This window comes from Aspergillus affinis (genome assembly GCF_023601865.1).
Source record: "Aspergillus affinis strain CMG 70 chromosome Unknown NODE_146_length_83852_cov_87_229114, whole genome shotgun sequence".
NCBI classification, from domain to species: domain Eukaryota; kingdom Fungi; phylum Ascomycota; class Eurotiomycetes; order Eurotiales; family Aspergillaceae; genus Aspergillus; species Aspergillus affinis.
Genome location: NW_026515927.1, coordinates 16,933 through 30,165, shown reverse-complemented (window position 1 = coordinate 30,165; position 13,233 = coordinate 16,933). Strand labels below are relative to the sequence as shown.

At 46.9% G+C, this 13,233-nt stretch overlaps 6 protein-coding genes across 6 annotated transcripts; 4 read left to right on the top strand and 2 right to left on the bottom strand.

Annotated features, from left to right (window-relative positions):
* Window positions 1-47: 47 nt before the first annotated feature.
* Window positions 48-2,337, bottom strand: KD926_002177 (uncharacterized protein; the record flags this gene model as incomplete). The annotated part of the gene is made up of 2 exons (XM_053093986.1): window positions 48-64; window positions 111-2,337. The coding sequence occupies 2 exons, from the start codon at window positions 2,335-2,337 to the stop codon at window positions 48-50; spliced, it is 2,244 nt and encodes a 747-aa protein (XP_052951190.1).
* A 1,042-nt stretch (window positions 2,338-3,379) lies between these two features.
* On the top strand, window positions 3,380-4,296 carry KD926_002176 (class II fructose-bisphosphate aldolase; the record flags this gene model as incomplete). The annotated part of the gene is made up of 2 exons (XM_053093985.1): window positions 3,380-3,966; window positions 4,026-4,296. 2 exons carry the CDS (start codon window positions 3,380-3,382, stop codon window positions 4,294-4,296), a joined length of 858 nt encoding a protein of 285 aa, XP_052951189.1.
* A 348-nt stretch (window positions 4,297-4,644) lies between these two features.
* Window positions 4,645-5,490, bottom strand: KD926_002175 (sulfotransferase family protein; the record flags this gene model as incomplete). Its single annotated transcript, XM_053093983.1, has 2 exons — window positions 4,645-5,345; window positions 5,403-5,490. 2 exons carry the CDS (start codon window positions 5,488-5,490, stop codon window positions 4,645-4,647), a joined length of 789 nt encoding a protein of 262 aa, XP_052951188.1.
* A 1,021-nt stretch (window positions 5,491-6,511) lies between these two features.
* Window positions 6,512-6,950, top strand: KD926_002174 (uncharacterized protein; the record flags this gene model as incomplete). Its single annotated transcript, XM_053093982.1, has 3 exons — window positions 6,512-6,692; window positions 6,760-6,854; window positions 6,915-6,950. The coding sequence occupies 3 exons, from the start codon at window positions 6,512-6,514 to the stop codon at window positions 6,948-6,950; spliced, it is 312 nt and encodes a 103-aa protein (XP_052951187.1).
* Window positions 6,951-8,888: 1,938 nt separating this feature from the next.
* KD926_002173 (uncharacterized protein) lies at window positions 8,889-9,254 on the top strand (the record flags this gene model as incomplete). Its single annotated transcript, XM_053093981.1, has 1 exon — window positions 8,889-9,254. One exon carries the CDS (start codon window positions 8,889-8,891, stop codon window positions 9,252-9,254), a length of 366 nt encoding a protein of 121 aa, XP_052951186.1.
* A 263-nt stretch (window positions 9,255-9,517) lies between these two features.
* Window positions 9,518-11,695, top strand: KD926_002172 (terpenoid synthase; the record flags this gene model as incomplete). The annotated part of the gene is made up of 2 exons (XM_053093980.1): window positions 9,518-10,397; window positions 10,950-11,695. The coding sequence occupies 2 exons, from the start codon at window positions 9,518-9,520 to the stop codon at window positions 11,693-11,695; spliced, it is 1,626 nt and encodes a 541-aa protein (XP_052951185.1).
* Window positions 11,696-13,233: the final 1,538 nt, after the last annotated feature.

The window sequence follows — 13,233 nt, the reverse complement described above, 5'->3', positions numbered from 1 at the left end:
GCAAAATCGAAAGAGAATTGCTGAGCTTGGCGCATTGCACATCTATTCTAGTAGCCTAGAACATCTATAACAGTCAGCAATATCACATAAATGCAATTTAATAAACTTACTACTTGGTAGGCTATCTAGCTGGGGCCAGAAGTCAAGATTCAAATCTTCCCCAATCGCGAAATTATCGAAGAGAGACTCAGTGCCAGGATCAAGTGTGAATGGCTCAACTAGTGGATTTTGTCGAGGCAGCATATTTGCAGTCGCATGGGATCCTGTGAGGTTTTCAATAGTGACGGCATCTAGTCTACTCTGCTGGTGACCTAGGTGGTTTTGATGAAAATTCAAAGCATCTGTCTGGTGATTGTTAATCCCAGCCTGACTCTCCGTCTCATCTGGGTGAGAGCGATTCAGATCAAGAATAGAAGGTCCCAGTCGGGCAAGTTCCCGCCGAAGGCCTTGCAGGATTGCACTGTATTTCCAAGAAGGTGCATTCCGAGCCGTCGCATGAGCAAGATGTTCCTGTGCTGTTTCCGAAAGCCGATATAAGGCAGGTTCCTCTAGGGCGCAATCATATGTGCTACCCGGAGTTGAAACAATACGGTGGGTGGCCGGAGGTATGCTACCCCTTTGGACTTGGATGAGATAAAGGTACATGATCGATAAAGCATTAAACGCGATGTACTGAGAATACCAGAACGCGGGAAAGAACTGGTTTTCGCAGACAAAGGATAGGATCATTTCAATGGCATCCCGTGCGGCTGCCAGACAAACATTCAAGTAATGCTGATAGCTGGGCTCGCAGTCGGGCCACATGCCTCCGTAGTTTCTTAGAAGTAGAGGCCGTGTGATAAACATCAGCGCATGATAACGGGCCAATTGCAAGACCGTCAATTGCCGTCGGAACACCGGGATCAGCGTACTCGGTTGAATAGCGCCCGATAAAAAGGGGGGCAAATTGCTCTGCCAGTCAACAACTTGTCCGCACAAGATTCGAATCGTGTTTATCTGCTCCCTGCTGGTGATTCCTGTCACTACATATGGTTCCTTGGCCGCTTGAGTAAGAATCCGGGCAAGCAAAGTATGAAATATTGGAGCATCCATCAAGCAATCCCGCTTAGATGTTCGTGATTCGTGGCTCATAAGATCATGATCGTTGATCCGTGTCGGTAAGTCTTCATCTATATCCTCGTCTTGCCAGAGGCGAGGGCGGCCCAAGATAACACTCAAATACTTATCGAGTGTATAAGAGCACCAGACGACCCTGCATCGACATTCCTTGTGCACTTGATTCTCTTTCTCAGCCAGCCTCCGCGATCGTTTGGTGTGCATACCAAGCGCCATCATCAGCTGGACTGTTGTTCCGAAAGTAAACCACGCTTTGCGTGCTCTTGACGTGCATAAGAGGTATAAAACCATCAGGAAACGAGCCTGCACGGAGGCTAGACTGGGCTCACCCGCTTCGCGCGAGAGCAAGTGGTCTGCTTGGGTATAATAGAGCTCGCTCGTTTCCCAGCCGTGTGCGTCCGCGTCCTTTATTCGACCATCCTCATCTGCCTGGAACATGTTTGCAGTGGTGAATACCATCAGCAAAATGGCCTCGGGTGCTGAGTCAAGTGAGTCCCTGCCAAGGGAGGACCCTAATTGATCTCGCGGCTCGTCGCGATACAGACGATCAACTAGATCTTTGATGGTGGGTTGATGAAGTATCCGATACGTGGGAGCTGCGAATTCAAAATATCGAAAAACCAAGCGATCGGCAGTAGCCCGATTGGGCCATCGGAAATCGGTCAACCGGACTTCAGGGACGATGCGGTCCCCGAAGGAGAAAATGGACACGGTTGACGACTGGGTCTGATCACGATTGGGCGGGATCGACCTCGAGCTGCTAGTATCCAAGTCCTGCACCACCCTCCCTAGAAAAGAATGCGCTGAAGTGGGTCCCCAATATTGACCAGCAACATGGGCGTCCCCTCGTCGATCCGGGCCATCGAATGGGGGTTCCTCGCCCCGTTCCGACAGGGAGGGCGTAGAAGCCACGGGGCTTGAGGGACAATCCCAAATAGCCGGTGCAGTCCCCTTGGGAGTGATTGAAGCTGTGGAGGAGACATGGTCGTTGCTGTAAGATATAGTATGCTCCTGGGTGGAATGCGATGGTCTCGAGTCAGAAGGGGGAGGACTTGCAGCGACACCACGATTATAAGCAGTATCATAGGTACATTCGAGATGTCGCCGGGAGCATGGCCCACAAGGGATATTGCCCGTGCAGGCTTTCTTCTTTGCCTTGCAGCTATCACACGCGCGAGTCACCTTGCGCAGTTTCCGCGCGGGTGTCTCGTCCGGGGTCATTTCCGCCGCTGCTGCTCAACGCGGAATATGCGGCGGGGTTTTGATGCGATGGAGGAAGTCCCGGTCAGAATTGACATTCTCATTCATCCCCAGGCATCCAAAAATCGATTTAAGGCTTGGACCGCCCTCCCTGTTACCGTTTCAGCGTGTTCATTGCCGGTTGTTGACAGAAGGAAGTTGCCTACTGCGCTTCTCCGCCTTTTCCGCCGGTGATGACTGATCCCTGACTCAGCCTCGCCTTGGCTCTGTGTGCTGTCACCTCGGGAGCTTCCCGGTACGGAGGAACGTTCCGGTTAGTTAGTATAGGATCAAGGGACCCTCCGGTAGGCATTCCTGCCTGAGGCGAAGCCTCGGGCAGTATATAGAGGCCCTAGATCCTCCCTCCTAGATAGCCTTTCCTCTCCATGCGAAAATTCTTTGACTACGAGTCAGAAACAAACTTGTCTTATACTAAGCTCCTTTGTAGACCGTCACATTGGCAAAGATCTTTAATTATATAGTATCGGCAGTTGAAATTTTTTGATGATACTATTTGACTATCATGATAGTCAATCCTTGGGTTTGACGATACTATTGCTGATATTGGACACCATGACTATATAGTATCGTGAACAGCCCTAATCTTATGTGCTTTCCCACGAAAACAAGATTGTTTTGAACAGTTCTAACTCAAGGTAACTAACTAATCGCTCGGTTGGATGGCTATATACTTTGGCTTCCTGACGGGATTTGAAATTGTATGAAATCTAATGTGGTCATACTCCTACTCGATTCCAATGTAGAAGCCTAATAGAATACAGGAGAGCAAAGGGAAATGTCTCCCATTGACTTAATTTCACCCCGATATTCTTCATGTTACTGTGCAAGATGTGGGCTCCTATGACGTGGGAACCCCCATCGGGTAAATATTACCGCCGGGAGCCTCGAGACGAGGCATCGGTGTCCTGATCCAAACATGATAAATAGATATTGCGGATCACCCAACACATTCCACCGGTGTCACGCTCAGCTCATTCAAACTATTGTTTTCGAAAGCCACAAAATGTCCTGGAAGGCCACAAACACGCACCTTCGCATCCTCCATGATGCAGAGAGGCGACAATACGGCGTGATCGCTGCAATCGCCTACAACATCGAGCACATCCTCGGACTCGTGAAAGCAGCTTCGCAAGCGCGATCGCCGCTAATTATTCAATTCTTTCCGTGGGCGATTGAAGTATCGGATGGGTTGCTGGTGCGCACCGCCGCTGAGGCAGCTAAGCGCGCTGACGTTCCCATTTCCATTCACTTGGACCACGCCCAGTCGGAGGAAATTATACGAAAGGCGGTCGATCTTCCATTCGACAGCATCATGGTTGATATGTCGCATTATGAAAAGGATGAGAACTTGCAAAAAACGACCGAGCTAGTCGCGCTTTGTAACGAGAAGCACATCGCCACAGAGGCAGAACCAGGACGCATCGAAGGTGGAGAAGACGGAGTCATGGATACGGCAGGGTTAGAGGCCTGCATGACGACAGCTGAGGAGGTAGAAGAGTTTGTGGCGACGGGGGTAGACGCTCTTGCTCCTGTTTTTGGTAACGTTCACGGGGAGTATGGGCCTTTTGGGCCAAGGTTAGATTTTGAGAGGTATGCACGCTGAACCCTTTCCGTCGCTCTTGGAATATCAGCTCACTATGTGACAATAGGTTTCAAGAGATCAAGAAGCTGGCCGTTGAGAGAGTGCGGTTGGTATTACATGGAACAAATGGCTTCCAGCCGGAATTGATGCAGCAGTGCGTGAGATCTGGAGTCGCCAAGATCAACGTGAATAAGTTAGTCTTGGATGACTACTATGAGCATCTGCATGCAAATACGGGAAAAATACCACATACTCAGTTGATCGAGGAAGGAATCGTAAAAGTGGCTCAATTAACGGCGAAATGGATGAATATTTGTGGATCAGCAGGGAAGGCTTAAAACGTCATTTCGAGCACTGAAAGAACTTTTGCTAGTTGACTTCAGTTTTCAGATAGAAAATCCAAAGCTGTAAATCGGAGTATTTTAGCCATAAAATGACTTTTAAACCAAGTTGATGGGTTTGAAAGGAAATAGTAACACTAGGGCCGCATGTCTAGCGGCTTTCCCAAGACGCCCCGTCTCGAGGTAAGGAGTAAGCATATGAAACTGCTGCTTTAGTCCGTACAAATCAGGTCTATCAAGGTAAGATAAACTACATAAGTAAACGATAGTCCGCAGCCAAGGCAAAACGACCAGGTTTAAGAACAGCAATGGGAGATCAAGGATCGAATGTTGAATCTTTCTGTTTTATTTCGCGAATAGGATAGCAATGACAAGGACTGAGAGTAACCCGAGCGACAGAAGTATTTGCCTTATGGCTTGATGTAAGGCCAAACTGATATGTTCCTGATAGGCCTCCTTCGGATACGCCTTTGGCCATGGTTCGCGTGGAACTGGGAGATCCAAGAATTGACACAGCTCTTCCCATCCATCAACCCCCAGGCGAAATTCCAATAGTTGCGACGCAGGAATAGTATCTCTTATTCGCTGGTTGTGTTCAAGATACGCCTGTCGACATTTCTCTCGATCATAAGAACCATCGCAGAGCACCTCCCATACCAACTTCAACTGCTGAAACAACGGTCCACTTCGGGTTATATCCACATATTGCCAAAGCTGAAAGAATCGCATTCGAATGAATTTCAGGATTGTCACGTTCACAGAATCCAACCAGGAATCTGCATCCCGAGTAGTCAATATCACCTTCGCATCGGGATACGCGCGATGAAAGTCATCCCAGAAAAGGCAAGCAGGAACGTCGAGACAAGCATCATATGAGCCCATCAGGCGATCGAACTCCTCACGTCCGTATCGGGAGGTTTTATCAGCGTCGAGAAAATTACATCTCATGGCCTCTATCCAAAGGTTGAAGTCCCGAGGGGGATTCTTGAAACTTTCAGATCCATGGTAAGGGGTGTAGCCAAGCTTGTTGAGGGCAATGCGCATAGCTGTGTAATTAATGCAAATTAATTTCTGCAGTATTATTGAAAGGAGCAAACACGTACAGCTTGTGCCTGTTCTGCAGAGGCCGACTCCTAGTATCCGCATGGGTTTCGTGCGGGCATTCGGTTCTTTATCTATGAGACGAGGCATGGTTTTACTGCTCAGACAGAAGCTAGTAATTTTATAGGGAATGGGTAAAGAAATGAAGGGGAAATTCAACTTGGTGCGAAGCTTGATAAAAACGCTAGAGGAACAGTCAATTAAATGGCCGGCCTTTTTAGTTGCATAGGCTGCAAGCGTGAATATTCTTGCTTACAAGGCTGTCCTTAATCTTTCCCCCTCATTTTCGTTTTGAAGGGAACCTATCGGGGAATTCAATACGTTGAACCTTGCTTATCTCAGACATCTCTGGTGTACCATAGGTCGAAGGACCGCCACCGAGTAAGAGTCTCGTCATGCTTCAAGTCACTCCGGGGTCCGGGAAACCGCGCGTAACTAACTAACTAACGACTAAGCAATAAAAGCTGGCAGGCTCGACTTCGTGACAATGACTTGATAAGAAGTCTGTTGTTAGAGTGTTCCACAAGGGCATTGCTCAAGTCTCAGGCACATTTCAACCAGAACTCTAATTTTGACGTCGCTAGCGGTAGAAGCACCATCTATTACACGTAGTCCATGACTACACGGTCTGTTCATTCGGGACTCTTTACGAACGTAGACAGTAACATGGCACGGAGTATTTACCGAGAGAAGCGTTACACAAGCATGCAAGGTTACAGAAAGGAGTAGACGACGGAAGCAAGGAGGGTGACTGGAGAATGCGGAGACACAGACACCCGGATGCTTACGGCGCAGGGGTCGGTTAGTTAGTAAGGCGTTGCTTGTTGCTTTTATTGCTCTGTTTTGCAGATGAGATCTTGAAAATAATAGCCCAATTTGAATTGAATCACCCAGATAAACGAACAGTTGGAACTTTATAATAGCCAATGAGAACCACAGAGCGTCACTCAAAGAATTAAAAACACGGGGGTTAAGAATGCGGTGAAATATGCAATTCACAACATTAGTCACAACACCCCTTACATTGAACACGGTATTACTATTTGAGTCAGTTTAAATCCCACCGCAATTCTAAGGCGTTACCATCAATTATTGCGCAATTTCAATCAAAATGAAGTCTTTCTTTGCCATTCTTCTTCCTATTGCCTCGCTTGCCGTAGCTCAAGAGCTGCCAACTTGCACCGGAACCGTGAAATGCTGCGCTGGAGTGACACCATACTCAATTCTGCCGAACGAAATTCTCGCCGATTATGGGGTAGACGCTGGAGATGAGGGCAACATTTGTGGTAATGGTAAGTTTGACATCAGTGCAGCTTGTTCTCAGAAATCTCAGTCACTGAAAATGCGATCATCGTCTAGGCACTATCGTCACGGAGGATTTCGATGTGGAAATTTGTGATGTTGTCGAACATACGGTTCAGTGCTGTCTGCCCTTTGTTCAGAGAGGGGATCTTGTAAGTTATCTATTATGGCTATTCTAGAGTTACCTTGATGCTGATTGAAGTCAACCATAGCCTGAGGATTTGACTTTCAACTGCCACGACGTTTAGAGCCCTATCGCCACGAGCAGTCTAGAGACCATTTGGATAAGGATAATATGTCCTAGGATACTGATGAATGAGTGGTATTGAAAGATTCGTTCAATGTCTCAGATATCTTTCCCTCAATGAGCTTGTAAAGACAATATTGGAAGTTAAGTAATGAATTGTTAGAACACCCAGGAAATGGTATTTGTAACATCTTCATAACCAACGTCACAACTGAGGAAGCCACACAATATGTCAAATTGGGAAGGCGCGTACTACATAAGACTCCTATTCATAGTATATTCCCTTGATAGACGGACTTGCCTGATCAGTAGTAGATATCCCCAACCGACCCACTGCTGTATCTTCGCTTCTGACGTCCCCTAACCGGATGACCATGTCGCTCAGTAAGCGTGTTCTTTCCGTTCCGCTCAGTGTACTGCCCAACGAGGGGACCTTAAAAGAACTTTGGTCGAGAGTCATGGTAGAGATAAGCCCAAGAATATCTGGGTTTAAAATCATAAATCCCAATACGACTGATAGAGTTGCAGAAGCAATGACAACAATGGATGCAAATAAAGTCGTGATCAACCATGGCCAACTAACTACATATATGGAGCGCATTGTCGGACCTGTGAAGATTCCAGTTCCTTTGATGAGGCTCAGCTTCTCGCCATTACCGGATGCCGTCAATAGCAGTATGTAAGTATTGACGACTTGGGTCAAGCGTCGAATGAAAACATCAAATGGGAGGGTAAAGTCGGCATTTGTGTAGATATTTGCAGCTAGAGGACTGTCTTCATTTCGGAAATACCCTTCGGTGAACGAGAGCGGATTGCCCTTTTGTCTAAGTCGATTAAATAACCGTGTTATCGTTCTACATGAGGCCCACAAGGGACCCTGTGTTGAAGGGTTGGTTCTGGGAATAGTCCATATTGCTGTTATTGCGCAACCCTCAACCCCGTCAATGCATTTCACGGCTAACTCGGCATACGCTCTGTCATATGGAATGAGGCCGTGAAGTTGGTCTGAGGGACCGTAATTATAAAGAGATGTTCGACAACCACATGTGACCATTTTGTCCAGACACTCCATCACTACAGTCGGTGGCGTTTGAAAAAGTAAAACCATGCCCGTTGAATATTGAGCTGCCTTGAATGTGATACATCTAACTTTTGTGGCTCTTTCTCTAATTTATATCACTGCACTTGTAGACCATCCATTCAATCAACAGCTGAAGGCGAGACAGGATGGTACAATACAATCGGAGGGCAAGCTGCGCTATACATCATTAGATCCGAGGTGATAGAACACACCGGATCGGCCTCGATTCAGTTCTTGGATATGAACCGGATTTCTGAGCAACCGAAGCTTTCTTCCCTCGAAAACCCCGCAGTTGATAAGGTGTATAAAGCCGCACTTCTAGCTCCGAATGCCACGAAACTGGGGAACTTGGATATGTGGGGTAATGTCAAAATAGCCTCAATTAGATCCTATCAGCAGCATGGCGAGGGGTAACCGGATGGATGGTACAGTTCCTCGACCGCCAATGCCACTTATTCATCACTCATTGGATTACCGATATTCGAGCTCTCAAGTGGAGGAACAAGTACCTTGCACCTGGAGACCTCATATATCGACGTTGAATGCTTTGAGATCGTCAATCAGCGTTATGATGGCCCCAAAAACAGAAGCTCTACTATGTGGTTAGTCCTAGCATTTCCTTTGAACACTACCAGGTCAGTGGATGCACTATAGACGCCTTAAATTCAATTTGTATCCGAGAGCATTCATGGCCGTGATCGTGGGACGATTACCTACTGTAACCTCAGTCACGTCTATGTGCAAGTGCGTATTTTATGCTCGGGCTCGATATCAGTAAGCAATAATCGACGGAACTGCGCGGTCACTGAAATTCGGGAGAGTTTGCGTCTCCACCGATCCTCTAACTTATCTCCACTGATGTTTCCGGACTTCAATATCTGGGACAAATTTGTGAAAGGGCTGGCAAAGGCGTCTGGTGAGACGTTTCGCTCTGGTGCCTCAATGACGGAAGCCCATCTGACGAATATCGACCCGACGACCACCAATCCGGCGACTCTGCGTATTTGGGAGGTCCCAAAGGGTATTTTATCCGCTCGCCTGACACAAGTAATGAACTTGTTTTACGTGTGCAGCGTCGCTTTGCCACTCATCACACTGGGACCCAACATTCCTTCGCAGGGGAACTACTCGAAGAACTCCGAGAATTATCTCAACTTTGACATCTCCGCACTCTCAAGCGCCACCGCCCAGGTTTTACAGGAGCAATTTGTCGGAGTTGGTTGATTTCCCTATCTACTCATCACTAAGCTTGACCAGCGAACACTCTGCCAAGCACATCATAATTCTATCAAGCGAAATTGTCGTTCTCGATCAGGCGTGAGGAGTTCAACTCTATCTTTCCGTTGCTGATTGATGATGTAACAACGTACTTCGAGGGAATTGGTCTCCCTACACAAGTTATAGACTATCTCAGAAAGGTATGAACCTTATAGATGTTCTTCATGCGTCGGGGAGTTCAAAAATTTACTAAATCCACCTTCAAGGCAATGGCTACAGCTGTACCTAACGGTAAACTCTATCGCGGGTTATCTGTTCCCGAAACGGGAGCCATTTGCCTGAAGAGAGAGCTATCAAAGAAGGAATTTCGGGAGCTGAGCATTCTTGGCTGGCTCGTTGAGATGCTTCAGGCGAACATTCTTATCCTGGACGACATCATGGACGAATCCACTACCCGCCGGGGTCAGCCTTGCTGGTACAAACGCGAAGAAGTAGGACTGTCCGCGATTAATGATGCAAGCATTCTGAAATCTGCTCTATTTATGCTTCTGAAGAAGCATTTCACCCATCATCCGTCCTACTTGCAAATGGTGGAGAGTTTCCAGGAAATTGCCCTGTTGACCGAAAGTGGCCAGGAGAATGATGAACTGGTGACCAGGGAGCCTGATCCTCAGAAGTGGACTCTGGGGCATTATGAGAGCATCACGCTGCTGAAAGGGGGATATTACAGCTTCTATCTATCGGTTCTCTTGGGTCTGCAGTACGTTAATATTGCAACGCCGCTGAATGTCAAGCAAACCGAAGCAACTTTGGTGCCACTTGGGCAGTTTTATCAAGTCCAAAACGATTACCTCGATATCTTCGGCGATAGCGCACGCACGGGGAAGCTCGGCAATGACATCAACGAGAATAAATGCTCTTGGGCTGTTATCCAGGCACTGCGCATCTGCAATGAGGAACAGCGGAATATCATCTGCCAGAATTATGGCAAGCCTGGAGTGAAATTCGCAAGGGATGTACAGAATGTGTTCGAGTCGTTGCCACTAGTTGAGTTGTTTCGGGTGGAGACAGAGAAACTGTTCAATGGTGGTTTGCGCCATAAGATAAAAGAACTAGATGAGGGCGAAGGGTTGCGCAGAGGAATCTTTGGTATCTTGGTTGAGGACATCTACAAACTGCATAAATAAGCTTTAGTCACTGGCGGGATTTATTGGGGAATGGTATAAGAGGCTTAAGACGGATATCTTAGAATGAATGAATTGCTTACTTTTTACTACATTCTGAGTATTTGAGGCATCTATGGGTGCACTACTTACATTAAAAGCTGCTTTTATGGAATAAATCTTCAAATAATGTGCTATGAATCGGGAGGTGTTCTAACATTCCACAATGACAGATCCACATGTATCTGCGCGAACTTAGCGGTTTGCATATGTACCAGGCCTTCCGCGGGAGGCTTGAACACTCTCCTTGCAGGAATAAAGGTTTCTCTGGTCAGCAGGAAACAGTTTTGAATCTGAGAATACATCATATTTAACTTCCTGGCTCAACCTAAAAAGCCGCTAACGTCCGGCATTTACCAATGTTCCAATGTTTGTTCTGAAATTTCTAGCCTGTCCCAAATGGCTTTACTACCGAGCCATCATGACAAGAGATGCTCTTTTGATAATATCATGGGCCTGGAGAATTTTTGAGATGTAGGAGGATTTTCGGTCTCGCCTACACAGTTTGTGCGGCAGGGCACAATCTTTCGTTCTGCCAACCCAAGAAACCTTGATGAATCCGAATTCTCGAAGCTGTACGATGGCTGCGGAATTAGAGCAATCTTCGACTTGCGACACAGCACCTTTGATGACTCAACCCATCAAACATATATGGTTGGGCCCATTCCAGTCTTCAGTGCCCCAGCAGTGGAGGCCTTTGAAGAAGGATTCCTGCAAAAATATTTTGATCTGCTTATGACGAACCCTGTCGATGCTCTCTTGGACCTATATATTTGTATCCTGCATTCAGCAACAGATGGACTTCGCGTGATCTTCAATTTCATTCTCGAAAACCCACACAAACCATTATTGATCAACTGTGAGCTGGGAAAGGATCGCATAGGAGTCGTCATTGCCGTGATACTTCTCGTATTGGGGGTGTTGGATAACAATATCGTTGAGGATTTTCGTCAATTAGAGAAAGGTATAGCAAATATCGTTACTGGTAGAAAAGAGAAGATGAGAGAATTGCTGTCGTCGCAGGGTGTATCGGCGCACTCCGATGCGCTGGATATTCATTTCTCTGCGGTCCCTGAGGCTATGAGTACCTTTCTCGTGCGTTCCAGACAGGTTCAGGGCAGTGGGAAACTATTTCTTCGGAGTATCGGGTTCACACAGGCAGATGTTATTACTATACAGAACAATCTGCTTTCAGACATGTGGTGGACCGATGGTAAAAATTGAATGAACTATTTCTTCCATAAATCTTCACTACTATTCGCATATTGATGAAATGTTACATTTAATATGGATGCATAAATAATAAGTTTTGAGCTTTCTTTTGTGCCTGTTTGACTGTTGAGCATTTGTTTCGCAAGAATTTTATCACATCTTGAAAAAACATATGCACATATAATGATATAACTATCTTCTCTATAAGTTAAAAAGATTATATGTTTTGGGATAACAGGAAAAGTAGTTCAACAGTAAAACAGTCTCAAACGAGCAAAACGAACGCCGTGGGCATGGAACATCACAGCGATGGCCTCATAACACATCCTAATAATGTATCTGTTAATCTATCCTCGATCTCGCCCCCCGCCGCCCTGCTTAAAGTGCCATCGGATCGCGCCAGCCATGGCTGCCCCGGGCTAAACCCAAGGAGGAGGATCCGTAGGTCGGCCTGCCTGTCCGGGCCTAGCGTGGGAGATTCGGGATCCCCCGCCCCGATGCAACGCTAAGATGCCGCGAGTTCAGCCTGGTGCCACGAGGCAATTTCCAGTCCAATCCGCGTATACGAGATGCGCCTTGGCAAATTAATAGCCCATTAGTGAGTCTTTGATTGAGGCGGTTGGAAATTTTCGTTTTCGCCTCCCATCTCAATGTTACTTTCCAGCGGTTCCTAACTACTGTAGTAGGGGGGTGAATGACTCAATGAGTCATGAGGTCGTTAGGGTTTGCTATCGCTTTAGACCGGGGATGGTCTAGGTCATTGGGGCTAAAGTGAAAGATCGGTTTCCCCGTGGGCGCTCTGGCTTGGCCTCGCAGTAATACGGAGCATGGTCATAACTTCCTGGGGTTCTTGGCGATGGGGACTAAATTTTCTCGCCTATTATCCCATGACTGATCGTCTAACATTGCGCGAATTTACGGTGGATTATGTCTTCGGGGGAATCGATCCTGAAAGCAAAAATTATGGTTTACTATGCTACGGTATTACACGCACAATGGAATCTTTCTACGCGCCGTTTGTACACTGCTCAGATTCAAAGATCATCCGAGTCACCTCGACGCAGTAAGCTAGGCCCAATGTCTAAAGCAGGTACGGATACTCAATTTGGAGTTCTAAGAAAGGAGGAAACATTCAACAGACCCAGTCGCATGTTTCCGTGCACTATGCATTTCCTTCTCTAAACTTAGCGAGTGCTATCATTAGAAAAAAAGGGGGAAACAAAATGAAAAGCGAAATCTCACCATGCATCTGTAGCTTCCCGTCTGTAACAAATAAAAAAATATAAGGCTTGAAAAGGGCTGGGACCGGACTGACGCCCCAAAATCTTTGCTTTCATCGGAGGCGCTCCCTGTGCCGACGTGGCTGCGCCAGATAATTTAATCCTTTCGAAGCGTCGCGTCGCATCGCACAGAATGGGACGATTCAAAATCGAACTTCTTGGCGTAAGATTTGCTGGAGGGGCTTTCACATGACTGGTGGATTAATTATAGCTGTTTGTACTGTATGTTGTGCATTGAGGCTGTCGGAGTCTGGTTTACTTTGGTTAATT